The following is a 14,208-nucleotide window of genomic DNA, read 5'->3' on the forward strand; positions in this document are numbered from 1 at the left end:
CTACTATTCGAGAATTGAATTCTTGCATTTGGCAACAATCAAAAAATTTGTGCTCGGATTTATTCGACCATTTGCTTTAGCATTGTCCATGTGGCCTTAAACTAATGCAACCTAAACATAATTTATGAATGTAGTATTCAAATAGAAGGTCAGCTTAGTAAATGTAAGTACCATCATCATGAAGTCTGTTTCCAACAAGAAATATTTAATTTAAATAATATACTTATGACAGATTTTGCCGGACCATCCAAACTTGCCGCTCCACTCAAATGCATGTGTTGCATATATGGTAGAGCCGGCTCTGCATATCATATATATCTTGTCGACAAATTATTTACATATGACATTTAGAAAAATACTATTAGGCAAATTACTATTGGTTTTTACCTTTAGACAAGATATTTGAATTTTATACTGTTCGTGACATTATTTTCGTACTTATTAAAGGCCTGCTTTCACGAAAAAACAAAATTTCATTTCTACTTTTGTTTCTTAGTCGATATTGATGAAAACTGCTGAAACCCGAATTGTTAATAGGTATGGTATTCATGTAAATTGTAAAATATTTGTAGCGTATCAGTATCTAGCATTTAATTTATGTTGCATTTTACGGTGATTATACCTACATAAAAATATTTAATACTTAAATAGACGTAAGATGCATTACAAATGACTATTTGAAAAAAAACGAAATTTAGAAAAAAACGAGAGGCAATGTTTTTTTTTCTAAAAAAACGTACATTTCTGAAAAAATACGAACGGTTTTTTTTTCTATTTACAACACTAATTAACACAAATTGTAGTGTCTTTCTGGTATTATTCTATTCTGTTTCTTGACATTATAAAATTAATCATCATACCCGTAAATAGAAAAATAATACCTGTTTTGCATAAAATGCGGAGAATTTGAAAGTAACTGAATACCTAATAGTAGAAAGTCAATTCAGGTATCGAAAAGAAGCATTTACATTTTTAGAAGTCGAGAATGCTTTAAAAGTAGATCAGGTAGTGTGTGAAATTCGTAAAAGAGCTAAGCACGAAATTGCAAAATCTCTTTTAGAAAGGAACATAGCATACAGGGCGGAAATTGAAGATAAGATGGTTGCAAAAATGCTTAAATTACGCAAATCTGATCTCTATCAAAAAGTCAAAGATGAATGTGTTTTTGAATTAGAATGTATTTGTTTGTCAGGCATGGAATATAAGTTGAAAATTCATTATGAAAACTCAGATATCGTACGCACTGCGAAAGAAAAGTTAGCTGAAGTAATATACAAAAGGCATTTAAAGTATCACAATGTTAGTGGTAATAGGGGTTCCAGTGATGACCGGAAGGCAAAATGGTAAAATTTTACCACCAAGATGGGTTAGGTTATTTGATTCTCCCGAGATTGTAACACTTGCACATGCTTCTTCAAAAGTTAGTAATTTCAAAAGCACTCAAAAGCATGAAGATTGTAAACTTAAGACAGTAACATTAGAAATAAAATTTGCTAAAAATAACAGAATGGGTTTGACTTGAGTTTGAAGGTATTTTGTGGGACATTGCCCTCGTATCCCCCCAAAAATATATTCAAAAACAGTGGGAAATCAGTGTGTTGAGAGTTGTACTATTTTACCATGTGTTAGTTCTCAACCATCAGGTGATGTTTTAAATCAGGCTAAAATTAAATTACTTGACAATAAATTTGAACAGGTTGAAGAAATATCCGATTGTGAATTAAATGTAGGAAAAGAAATAATTCCTCTTGTTAATCACGTTAATGTTGAGTTAAACAAGGCCAAGGAATTTGTTGTGTCTCTTTCAAATATTGTTGTTGTAGAAACAAGCAAAACAGAAAAAAGAAAAAAGTAACGAAGACAACCCAGCTGTTGAAAAGGTTTCTCAACCGCGACCTTCAATCATGGAGCTGGCCACGCCTACCGTAGATATTCATGTCAATCAGAGTCCAGCTGCTTCCGCAATTGTTTGTTTGTTTTGTAAAGGAAAAAAAACATTCTTGGGTGCAACGCGTGCCACACTACGAAAAGGTTTACGAAAGTAGTAATAAATTGCGTTAAAAAAGGCAAAAGTAAACCACTCACGCATCCTTGTAGTAGTTTATGTTTATTAGAGAAAAATTGCTTTCTCGGCATCTTGCTAACCAGTAAATCAGAATGTGTTCCATCTCACAAAACTTGTTTATTTTTGTCTGTTACGATTGTTAAAGTATGTCATGAGCAGAGTAGTGTTTTAAGCTGTGAGTTGAAAAAGAAATACGGACAAAAGAAATGAGATGCGTTTCTTTCTGCATAGTCATTTGCACTCAAATTGTCAATTTAGAAAGTAGTAAAAATTGATTTATGCCTTGTAGGCGTTATAATAGTATCGATAACTCAGTAACATGGGAAAAAGTATTAAAAACTTGTCAAGAAAGTTTTAGTAGGCTACGAAATGTTGTTCGTCACATTGTAAGGAAATGCAATTTTCAAGTTCGTTATAGCGAAAAGCTCCGTCAACATCAAAAGAAAGTACATAAAGTCAAATGAAAATGAAAAGGAGTCAAGCGTATGTTGTACTGTTTTTTTTTAAAATTTCCAAGTTTGTTTATAAATTTTCTTTAAAAGTAAAGCTCATAGTCAATGTAATGCACTAATAACTAGCCTGTTTTGTTGCACCACGACAACCAATATTTTATATGCATTTTTGAAAAAGATGTTCAAATTTTCAAATCAAGTCACATTAGTCGTTTGGATGTTTACCATGTAGTAAACGTGCTAGGTGCTGACCAGGCATTACAGGATGTTAGCAAAATCACAAACCTCTTCAAAAAGAATGTGGTAATTGGCTAAACAAACCCCTTATGCCTAAGCGATTTAAAGATGAATGTAATCGTAAAATGAAATGTCAATCATCAATTACTATCAGTGACGTGCCATCAGCTGATCTTGATGCAGTAACAAAGGCCAAGCACACAGGTAAACGGAAAAACCTAGTGAATCAAAAAAGGCAATCTAGTGTTCAATCTGACTACAGTGAAATTGATATGCATAGAGAATCATCACGAAAGAAGAGTAATTGCAAGTCAAGCAGTAATAAGTTAGTGAATTTCTTGTGTGATGCAGTGATCATAAATAATGAGAAACAAATTTTGTGTTTTGAGCTACTGCTTTCTAAAGCAATCAGGATTGGTGAAAACCACATAGTAGTTTATACATTCACATTAGTCGTCTCTTGGCAAATAAAACCTTTCGAAATTGATTTTGTGTTAAAGAAAGCCTCGAGTAGGTGTAAAATAAACAAAAAAACTCGATGTGCCGCATTGCTTGTATTTTATGAAAATAACACGTGCAATGATTTTGGTAATTCAAAAAAGTTGTACAACAACATAATCACCCGGTTATGATTTGTAGTACTTACATATCGTGTTGGCGTTATTTGGCGTCCGTAACCCACTATTTGACCCAAGAGGCTTACCATGGCATAAATGTGTTTCCTTCCCACTTTTGGATAATTTTATATTTTTTAAAGCCCGGCGCAGGCAATAGTATTATTCCATTCCTTATTCTTTTAAATGTTAACCCTTTTACTTTATTTTTAACCCTCATCTCAGGGTTGGGAAACAGATAACTATAATTTTAATGTGGGCGGTGTCTTCTAAATTTAGAAGGGCAGACACTTTAGAAGTGTAATGGTCTAACAAGCCATACACTGCTTTGTCCATTCTTGGTCAAATGCTAACCAGAATGTAATAAATGTAGATTATTATGATTAATTATTCATATTGTAGATTTAAGTAAAATTTTTAATACTGTAATTAATATTTTAGAAATATTTACGTCTATTTTTACTTAAATTTAATTTGTATGTAATATCATAGTCTCATAGTAGTAATAATAATAAAAATAATACACTACCTATAAGAACTAAATGAAAATAAACATATATTTATTGTGTTGCTTTTCCAATGTGTTCGAAGTTGTTTTCAATAAAAGTAAATATTGAAAATAAATGCTTTCTAATAAAAGTAATAAAATTAATTCATGGAAAACTTGAAAGTGCAAGGCACTACAGTAGTAAATATTTGGTTATAATAACTTTTAGTATATATATAAGCAAAATATTTTTGTGTGTAATGATAAACTATACCAGAAAGTAGTTACTCAAATCCTCAAATATACTATTTTAAAAGAAAATAATAACTTCGTTTATATTTTGATGTGTTTAAAATTGTGGCAGTTAAGTATTCTAATACAACAAATATTAATATACTAAAATACATTAATAAGCTTTATTAAAATTATGGCCCAATCGTAATCCGAAACTCGTCTTGTACGGACCACGTGTTCGTTATCGAGCTTCCAAATGGACTTTGAAAATTTTTCGCAGTATTATCATAAAATCACTTAATCAATGTTAACGTTTTGAAGACGAGTGGAAAAAACTTGGTGACAATAATGAAGGATCTAGGTTGTAGGGTTCTGTTTGGTTTTCAGTTCCCTCAAAACAAACATCTTGTCTAACCCCTATGTAACCATATGGTTCAGCTCATCGAATATTAATGAAGACAATTTCAACTTTTAAGTAAACCTCGTATAAAAGCATTCGTAGAAATTTTCCCCTCAGCAAACATAGGAATATGAATATGTGTGTGTGTGTCGCGTCTGCGACGGAAATCTTGGTGATCCTCTCGTCTCTCCAAATATGGTGCTAAAATTCAGCGCAAGGAGCAAACATTGTCTTCAAAAATTCCTACCTATGGGTTGTCATAGTTACATTTAACAATGTTTACCTTTGATATCACCAGGCTATATTGTCAGCCTGTCCGCTGCGTAAAAACGCGAGGAAACGGAGAGAAAACTAATTTCGTCTGACAATTGTTCCTGGCGAGACAACAGGATCTAACCAAGGAATCAGTTCCGGGAGAGCAGACGAACGACACTGCGCGAATTATGGTACATTTATTATGCACTTAAGTACAGTGTTTAACGCATTTATAGTGCGTTAACGATAATAAAAATGTTGCCTCAAAAGAAGAGATTGAAAACTTAAAACATTATTTCGTAATAGTTACTTTTAAAATCGAATTAACGACAAGGAGTAACAGCACAATAAATAAGCTTCAAGACCATCCCAAAAGAATGAACGGAAAGTAAGGAACCTCACCCAAACCTTAAGGATATCCTCCTGAAAGTACCAAAAATAATTTTTCTCCAGCATCAAAGTGTGTGAGAAGTGACAGTGCGAAATTGCGGAAACTAACAATGTAGTGAAATACAACCAGTAAACCGCGAATACCGCGCCTTCCGCGATTGTAATAAGAATAATTGGGCCATGTGTTACATTTCATCATATTCAATTATTTGAATTAAAGTGCCAAAATGTAACGTAATATGTTTTTGTGCAATTTCACTGTTGTTTATTAAAGTGAAAAGTGAAATTTTGCATATCCTTTATTAAAATAATTATCATGATATAAATTTATATTTTCTAGTTTAAGAGAAAACCTCATTTACTTTTCTTTCCAGCATAAATAACTAATGCCTATACAACATAATAATTTTCACATTACTAAATTTTATCGCCATTAAAAATACGATTAAAATAAGCTTTTGTAACGATTTCCCAAAATGTTCTAACACGAACTCTAAACTGTGTTGTCCAATGGTTATATGGTCGGCTTCAGTAAAAAGTCCAAACTGAAATTAAATTCTAAAAAAAGTCCAAAACATAAAGGACCGAATCCCAGACTATTGTAGTAAAGTCTAAGCCCTCCCAGGGAACTGCAGGACACAAAACACATACACTTATATATGTCTTCCCAAAGAGGAACGGAGGATCTTCCCTACAAGGATCAAATACTAATACTGTAATTATACTTTTATTAACGGTGGTTCGGGGAATATTGATGATACTTCACCTCTATTTCTACAGAAATTCTTCATTACTTTACAAACTGGTTCGTTTTAATCATTTGTAAATTAGTACTTTGCTATTTTTAGTTCGAATGGAAATGGAAATAATAGATCGTATTATTAGGTATATAAAATTCAGTCAAGGAATTTTAACTTTTTTCACCTCCAAATTACTTAAAACCTTAAAGTAAATCATAATAATTAAAAATAAAGTAGTCAGTGATATGGTTCTTATAACTTGGAAGATAAAGTAAAGAAATGGAAATAAATTCCTCCCTGGAATTTATATGCCAGGGAAAAACACGGGATATTGCCATTTTTATTTTTCTTCTCACATGGAATATTCCCACTGCCCATCACTATTCACGGCGTGGCGTGGGATGTGGTAACACCCCTCTTCGCATATTATCCGCATCTCAGGAGGTTGCAAGTCTACGGAATTCGGTCTTCGTGACCCTTACAGCTGAGTTTCTCCACCCACTCCCGGCTGTGAAGATTTTTATTCAGGGTGGCCAGTCTTATACATACGAGCACACGACTAACTCTATTTCTTGAAATGAAAGGGTCTTGGAGAAAACGAAGCAAAGGAAGGGCTGATAGTGTTAGGTGTGTGCATTGTCCATTTTGAGCATGGCACTTGACACAATCTGTTTCACATTTATCACATGGCTTCTGGTTCACATTTGTAAAAAACACTCTCATTTCACGATAATTTAGAACTAGTTTTAAGTCCTCCCAGTGAACTTTTTTTTTAGTGTGTATCCATTCGTGCTTCAAGATAAAGGATTATCTTCTCACTTATTGACAATTCATACATGGAAACTATCCTACAATATAGAAAAAACTAGGAATACTAACTGCAACTTTTTCGTTTCATTTGACCGAGATCCCGCCTCTATGTTGGATACCAAATGCCGAAACTCTTGCTGCTTTCCTTTTTCATATCACACAAATACTGGGACCGACACTTAGAAAAGCTTGAACCACTTTTTTCCTCATTTTATGTCATAAAATGTAAGCAGGTATTTAGACTTGAGATAAAAGTATACGTGCAAGATGCCAACAAAGGAAACAATGTGAAGTCTATTCTAGTGACATTTTGATGTCCAACAATCGCAAGTTTTCTCACCTTTCTACATATGAACTTATACATAAAAATATTAATTAATAATAATGTCCTCAGCTAAATCTATTATCCATAAAAGCATTATGATGCAATTGAAGTAGATAAATGCAAAACATATTCTAATACCCTCACCCCAAAAGTGTGTCTTGATCCTGGTCGTGTGGTAAGAAAGTTCTTTAGAGAACTCTTTTTATTGCACTTATTAGACATAGCTGTCCGTCAGATCGTTGCAAGGGTTTTGCTATATCGTAAGTTCCTCTTAGTTATTTTATACTTATCCAAGGGGGTCTAGGAGTATTCTCGGTCGGTCCCAGTATTTGTGTGATTGTGTCAAGTGCCAAAAAGTATTCTCGGTAGGTTTCCTAATGAACTATAATATGTAGATGTACAATAATATGGTTGGTTCGGGCCTACGTAATTTCAACCCCCCCCCCCAACATTTTTGGTCTGGCTACCAGCCTGGCCTTTCCCTTTAGTTATGATTTAGTTTAGAGTTGAAGAAATCTTTGGTTTTATGTGAGCCACAAACTGAAACAACATAACCTAAAAAGATGTACTCGAAAAAGTTTTCTAATTACTTTTCGTTAATCATCAACAATGCACTACTCCATAATCGAAAAAAAATAGTGTATATTATATTTAAGATCAAGTGGCATATATTTATGATATGATGGCTGAAATTAAAGAAAGATTGTTTTATTGCTGCAGGTGGGGTGGTCATAATGTATGTAAAGCTTGCATTGTATTCCATTTTTAATCATTCTTTGTTCATCCTTTAAAAAGTGAGCATTTTTAAAAAAGTACTCTTAATTTGTCATTTATTTCTTATATCCGAATGTTAGTAAATATATAGTTTGTACGTTAAAGGGCATATATTTAGCGTATGAACAGAAATATCATTTGATTGTTACCTTTCTGTTTCTGCTCGAGTTTTTTAATTTCTGTTTTTCACTAATCTTTCATAATGTCTCATTCCGTTTATTACTAAATTCTACTGCTTATTTGTATGCCTGATAAGTATTTATATTAATATGTATATAGTTTTAATCAGTGTGATATTTGTTCAGATTCAGAGTCAAATCTGATCAATTGCCCCATAATTTGCCCTTAATAGCCAAGCATAACTGCAACTGAAATGAATAATTTTGGATCAAATCGCCCACGTTCCTAAGTTGTTGGATAGTTCTTTCATAACCGTAATTACAAGTATTTCGATCCGATACTAAAAAAAAAGGAAGTTATATTTTAACTTTGAGTAACCATTGGCAATTAGTAATTGAAATTTTGTTAACAAAACAAACTATTTAAAAAAAAGTTTGTAAAAACTTCCTTTAAAAAACTGTGAGCAGCTGTTAGACGACAAGATAAAGATTTGTTGACAATTTCCTGTTTTGACCAATCAAAAGCATACATTTGAATTCATGTTTCAACTACATACTATATGTATCCCAGTAACTACCTTTCAGTTTTGTATAAATTATCCCAATATTTGCATTTCCATCATTAATGTTCGTAAGTGCTGTAAGAAAGTTTTGGGAACTGTAAGAATAACAGCTAATTCCTTTAGATAATAAGCCATGACGATATTCTTCTTCAGGAAGAAAGCTACGAAAGTAACAAACAGGTAATCACCACGAAGAACAGTAATCACAGATCCTGTCAAATTTTTAACTTTAAAACTACTTTAAATCAAAATATAAGAGATAATAATAATAATAATAATAATAATAAAAGTTGTTTGAGTCGATAATGAATGCTAGCTGCAAGAAGTATAAATTGAAAGGTGATGCGAGCTAAATTGATTTATAACTTTATTTTCTGGCTATGGAAGTATCGAGACTGAAAAATGTGTTAAATAATTTGTATTAAATTTTTCAAGCAATCTTTCCAGATTTCCCCTGTAGTCTATTAAATTAAACTACAGCAAAATGAGTCACATATTTACTCTCAAATACAATATATTCATTGATAAGTTTTTGAAACGCTTTTTTTTTTTTCGTCCTTCATTTTAAAGACTAAGACGGAATTTCTCTGCTCTTTAACTGCTGGCTAACCATGTGTCAGGTGTCACTGAAGCTTGATTTACAGCATCTCCTCCCTCCAAATGATCAGAAGGGAGCATTTCTTTGGATTTCACACAAACATAGCATTCACCATATACCTGGCAACTCTGAGAAAAAGTTTGCCTTTGTAGAGAAACTATCGTAGAAGTTTTCAGAGGGCAACAACTACATCATTCTGTTCCCCGCTTCCTCACCTGTATTTGTATTCTTCTCTGAAGGGGACATAACTTATCTACTCTATACTTTAATTCTTTTGTGAAGTAATTCGCTTTTATAATTTGTTATACGCTTAATACACGTAATAACAGCCCAATGGTCTTTGCTACCTGGTACATTAAAATTGTGAAGAAGAACTTACTGTTTTCAAACTGCATTAATTCTGTATTTTATTAAAATCTGATCGTATGCTTGATTGCAAGTGTAAAGTTGCTGTGAACGTTCTTGTCAATCATTTCATTAACACTGGCAGCTTAAAAGTCAAGGGAAGTATAAGAACAGCGTCAAATTCTTATTAAAGTTCAAGTCATAATGGCTGGTGAGTCATCTGTTAAGTTGGAATTAATGTGCAAAGAAGAAATTGATTATGACTTACCTCAGGTAGATCCACTCGAAGGGAAAGGGTGGACATGTGAACTGATGACTGACAACAAAGAATTAGTATTATCTACAACGGAAGGACAGAAAACAATGGAGAAGGATGCAGCTATGTATCCCTTGGATGAAAAACTAAACGTTGATACGGTGAAATCAGAATTTGCCGTAGAACATCCTGCATTTGAAAGTGATACAGAAACGCTAAGAAAACTAGTGGTTCAAGAGACTTGCGCGTCATACTCTAAGGACTCCAAACAATTAACAACAAATAGTTTAAATTCAGTTCAGCCAGAAAGGTAATATTCAATTTTTCATATAGTAATTGGCTCAGATTAATAATACCGATACATTGGTTCGGAAAGTTTGTAAGGTTAAAGGCAATAATTGATGAATAATATTTAGGTATGGGAGATATCTCGAATGTAAATTACTAATCTGAAATTTGGAAATGACATGGCACACATAGACTAACTGTATACAAAATAATAATAATAAGATCGATACCATCGTTACAAATCTTATGTAGTTCGTATCAAGATAAAAAAAATAATTATCTATTATTAAGTACGAATTTCTCACCAAATTCTTTAATCTTGTATATATTTACAATATGGGTGCTCGACGATAGTGTTTTGTTTTTTTAGAGACAGGTGAAATGACCGATCGTGAGAATGAAATTTATCCTGAAATTTTGGAAATTTTAATGCAAAATCGTTATACTGTAACAAAACGTTTGTTATTTTATTCGGGATTTAGCTCGAATGAGTCTACCCTCACCTTTGCGGAGGGCTTCGAAAAACATTAATAAAATACAAGTAAAAAGAGTATTCTAACCAACAATGGGTGTTCATTAATTGTAGGTGACCATACATACATAAATTCATTTTAATACCGGTACTAAATTCTTTCAAGAAAGTCGACTTTAAATATATTCAGCAATCATTTCTAAGATATGAATATCTATTTCTCCATACATGCTCACTTTAGGGTCCTATTGCACGTAGGCGATACAAGAATTATTGTACAAACAACACTAACCAATATGTGCTAGATGGTCGGTAAAAGAAAAAGATTGATATGTAAATTAGGCAAGGCGCAGGATGATGGTCTGATTGGAAGCAAAGGGATGCGTCGCTTGGGACCAATTGGGTCAATGCAAATAAGTATACACAAAAACGAGGATAGCGCAAAACACTGTGTATAGCATAAACTTACATATCATACGTGTAGAATATGTATTTTTACGTTCCTAAAGATATTATAAGTAACATCCTGAAATGCTTTCATTGCTTGCATATTTGTGTCCCAAAGTAACACAATACATTAGGAACGTAAATTTCTTACTTATGTGGATTCCTTAACTCCAAATATTTTTTTTCCGTGTCATGATTTAGCACATTGAATTTTGTTTTTCATGCAGCTTGCAGTGGTTGCTAGCTACTTTGTGAATGAATTTATGTACAATACGGTATTATTTGAAGTGTTATTACGAATTAGTTCCCTATCTTTTATAGTAAACCTCGACCAGTTAATGTTTTAATATTGGCTGGTCTTGTATAGAAATGCACACCGTAGAGTTTGTATACTTCAAAGTATTTTTATGCAAGACATCAGAGTTTTGAAGAAACTGTAGGCTATGTATCATTATTTGGTTTACCAGAACAGGGGAAATGGAAGTGTTAAAGAAGATGTTAGAAATTTATTTCTCTCTCTCAGTCATCATGTAAGAAAGATGAAACTCGGTTGATATACTAATTTATAACAGCAAGTTAACATACACTTATGACTAACAATATGTAAAAGAGTACTATAGAGGTGAAAGAGCCCAAAATATTACGAAGACTAGAGATGAGAGATTAATCAAATAGGGCTTCAATTAGTATCGAATACATAGTTTTTAGGCTCAGTAGTTCTCGCTCATTGGTATTAATTTTGCGCAATTTTTATAATAATATTTAGTATTATAATTATGATTAGAAATGGCAATTGTATCGGCAAAGGACATGGAAATTGCAAGAACGTTGCTCTTCATATTTATTCTCATCAGTTCCTTATTTCAAAATATTTTGTATATGCATTCGTTTTTTCTGAAGCTAGTGCTATATCGCCTGCTACAGGAAAAATACAAGTTTGCACAGTATTGTAAAAGTAATTTTTACATAAACTTATATATATATATATATATATATATATATATATATATATATATATATATATATATATATATATATATATCAGTTTTTGAACATAGCATACAACAAGAAAAATAACTGCAAAATATGCATTATTAGTAATAACCTATTGAGTAATCCAGAACAATACACAGTTATTCCAATGGTGTATAAAAATATTTATAACAATTTTTAGGCATCAGTGCTCCCTATAATGTCCCTACACGTCTAAAATAAATACAAAAGTAGGAAATAATTTGTACTCATATTTGTGTGCGTTTTCTCTTTAAGATCCACCAAAATTTAAAGTCATTTCACTTATCTTACAAAATGGCGTAATTCCATATTGTAACCCCTATGTTAAAAAGCCGAACGCTCGCCATTAATAGATCCAGATTCAAAACATGTTACAGATAAAACGATTTGGAAGATTTTTATAGCTCATACCTAAGATATTGTTATCCTTTGTTAGATTGTAGATCATAATAGCTAATTATTTCACTCATCGAATACCGATAACGTTATTTAAAGTAAAACCGTAGTTCCTCAGAGCGCGTAAATATGAGGTCAAAATTTTTAATATGTAAGAAACAGAAGAAATGATAATCTTAGTTTCTGTTATCTGCGAACATACTTGTATCCTTTATATTGTATCAGATAACAATAAATAATGTGTTTCCCTCAGTTAATACGGATAAGATAATTTCGAATTATATCGTTCGCGTTGAGAAGCGGAAAAACTATTGTCAACTACAAGATCGATAGTATTTCAAGAATAAGAATTACAAACATTTTCGTAACATGTTTCGGATTTGTACCTTTTAATTGCAACTATTCTACAACCCATCTTGAGAAATGAATAATTTATTTCTTTTCATTTTTAGTAGTTAAGTGTAACAAATTTAGAGTTTCTTTTTTCTAGAATTTAGAAATTTGTAAGAATATTCCTAGCTGGAAGAAAGTTCTATTTCGTTCTATTTTTAGCGCTTTCCGATTCGAAATTTTTGTTTCCGTTGCTCTGAGCCTATATTAGAATTCTGTTTTTAATATTGTGCTATCCCTACTAGAAGAGGGAAGTAAATCGTGAGTTTTTTTTAATGAATGAAAGGGGAAGTGTTAATGTCCGTACTGACAAACAAGGAAAGAAATATTGATCGTAGCATCAACTTGTTTCAAACTTGTTGATCAGAACGGGTCCTACTCTGATTATAAGTGTAGATGATATAATTCTGAGATCATTCATTCTTTTTAGGCGACTGAAATGAATTGAGATCTTATTTGAGAATATAAAGGAATGTAAGAATATCCCAGGCAAAAAAAAAAAAAAAAATGCCTATTCATTCTATTTGAAACATGTTTCGAACTTTAACAGCTATTGGCAGCTATTTTGTTTATAACTGCAGAGGATGTAATTTGAGATCTTGTCTTTGTTACTAAGTGAGTGAAATAAATTTTGTTATTCTGCTTTTAGATTTTAGACGCACATGAGAATGGCCCTAGATACAAGTACCCCAGGATTATTTTATTTTTCTTTTAAGAATAGTATTCAAAATACAAGATTAAGAATAGATTTATCAGTGCAAAAAAACTACGGATTTTTTTTTTTTTTTTTTTTTTTTTTTACAAAATAGAATCTTAATACCTTTAAAAAGTGTGTCCGACGTTGTTTTCCTCTTTATGGGTTTCCTTTAAAAGATGGTCATTATGACTAGAAATTCATTTCAAAGCAAGGTTAGAGTCAATTTTTGTTAAGAGCAGCAGCACTTTCTCAGAGGATATCCTCCTTGTACATTTGAAAAGTGTATTTTTTAACGGGTTTTCTTTCTTCTATATAGTACTCCTGTAGGCCGACATCACGATTATTATTAAGAGTGATTTCAGAGCTATGTTGAGTTAATTTTATTGCGGTGTACTGTTGTACTCACAAAATGCTAGGAAAACGTTATTTATTTAATTATTTACGTGTAAATTGCCCTCTACAGTCCAGATTAGGAATATAATCCTCAGTACAAATTTATTAACTACATCTCGCCTTTTGAACAACAGTTTCATAGTAGAATGGAAACATACACCTAAGCGGCATTTCATTCTTCAATGCAGGCTTACGTTAGGAAAGCACAATGATGACTGCTTTAGGAAAAACTATTGTCTACTTTTATTAGATTTCTTGCACCCATTGGAAAATATTCTTTGATCCAATCGAAAGTGCAGGAGCGTGAGAGTACAAGGAACCAAGAGAAACGAGGAGGTTATGGAGCATAGGGGTTAGAGTTTACTTGTATATTATTTTTTAAAATACATTTTGTGTTTCCACGTATTTTCCCTTTCTTTAAATTGCATCTTTTCTCAACTTTTTAAA

The 14,208-nt window shown here is 32.2% G+C and overlaps 1 protein-coding gene across 1 annotated transcript in view; it reads left to right on the plus strand.

The window, feature by feature from the left end:
- Nucleotides 1–9,215: 9,215 nt before the first annotated feature.
- Nucleotides 9,216–14,208, plus strand: part of LOC145674661 (uncharacterized) — a 30,190-nt gene continuing 25,197 nt past the window's right edge. Inside the window, exon 1 of the mRNA XM_081744883.1 lies at nucleotides 9,216–9,974. Within this exon, the coding sequence (XP_081601009.1) occupies nucleotides 9,613–9,974 (362 nt within the window). The 5' untranslated portion in view covers nucleotides 9,216–9,612. The remainder of the gene's footprint in view (nucleotides 9,975–14,208) is intronic.

Source organism: Thermobia domestica, chromosome 17 (genome assembly GCF_964235325.1).
Source record: "Thermobia domestica chromosome 17, izTheDome1.hap1.1, whole genome shotgun sequence".
Lineage (NCBI taxonomy): Eukaryota > Metazoa > Arthropoda > Insecta > Zygentoma > Lepismatidae > Thermobia > Thermobia domestica.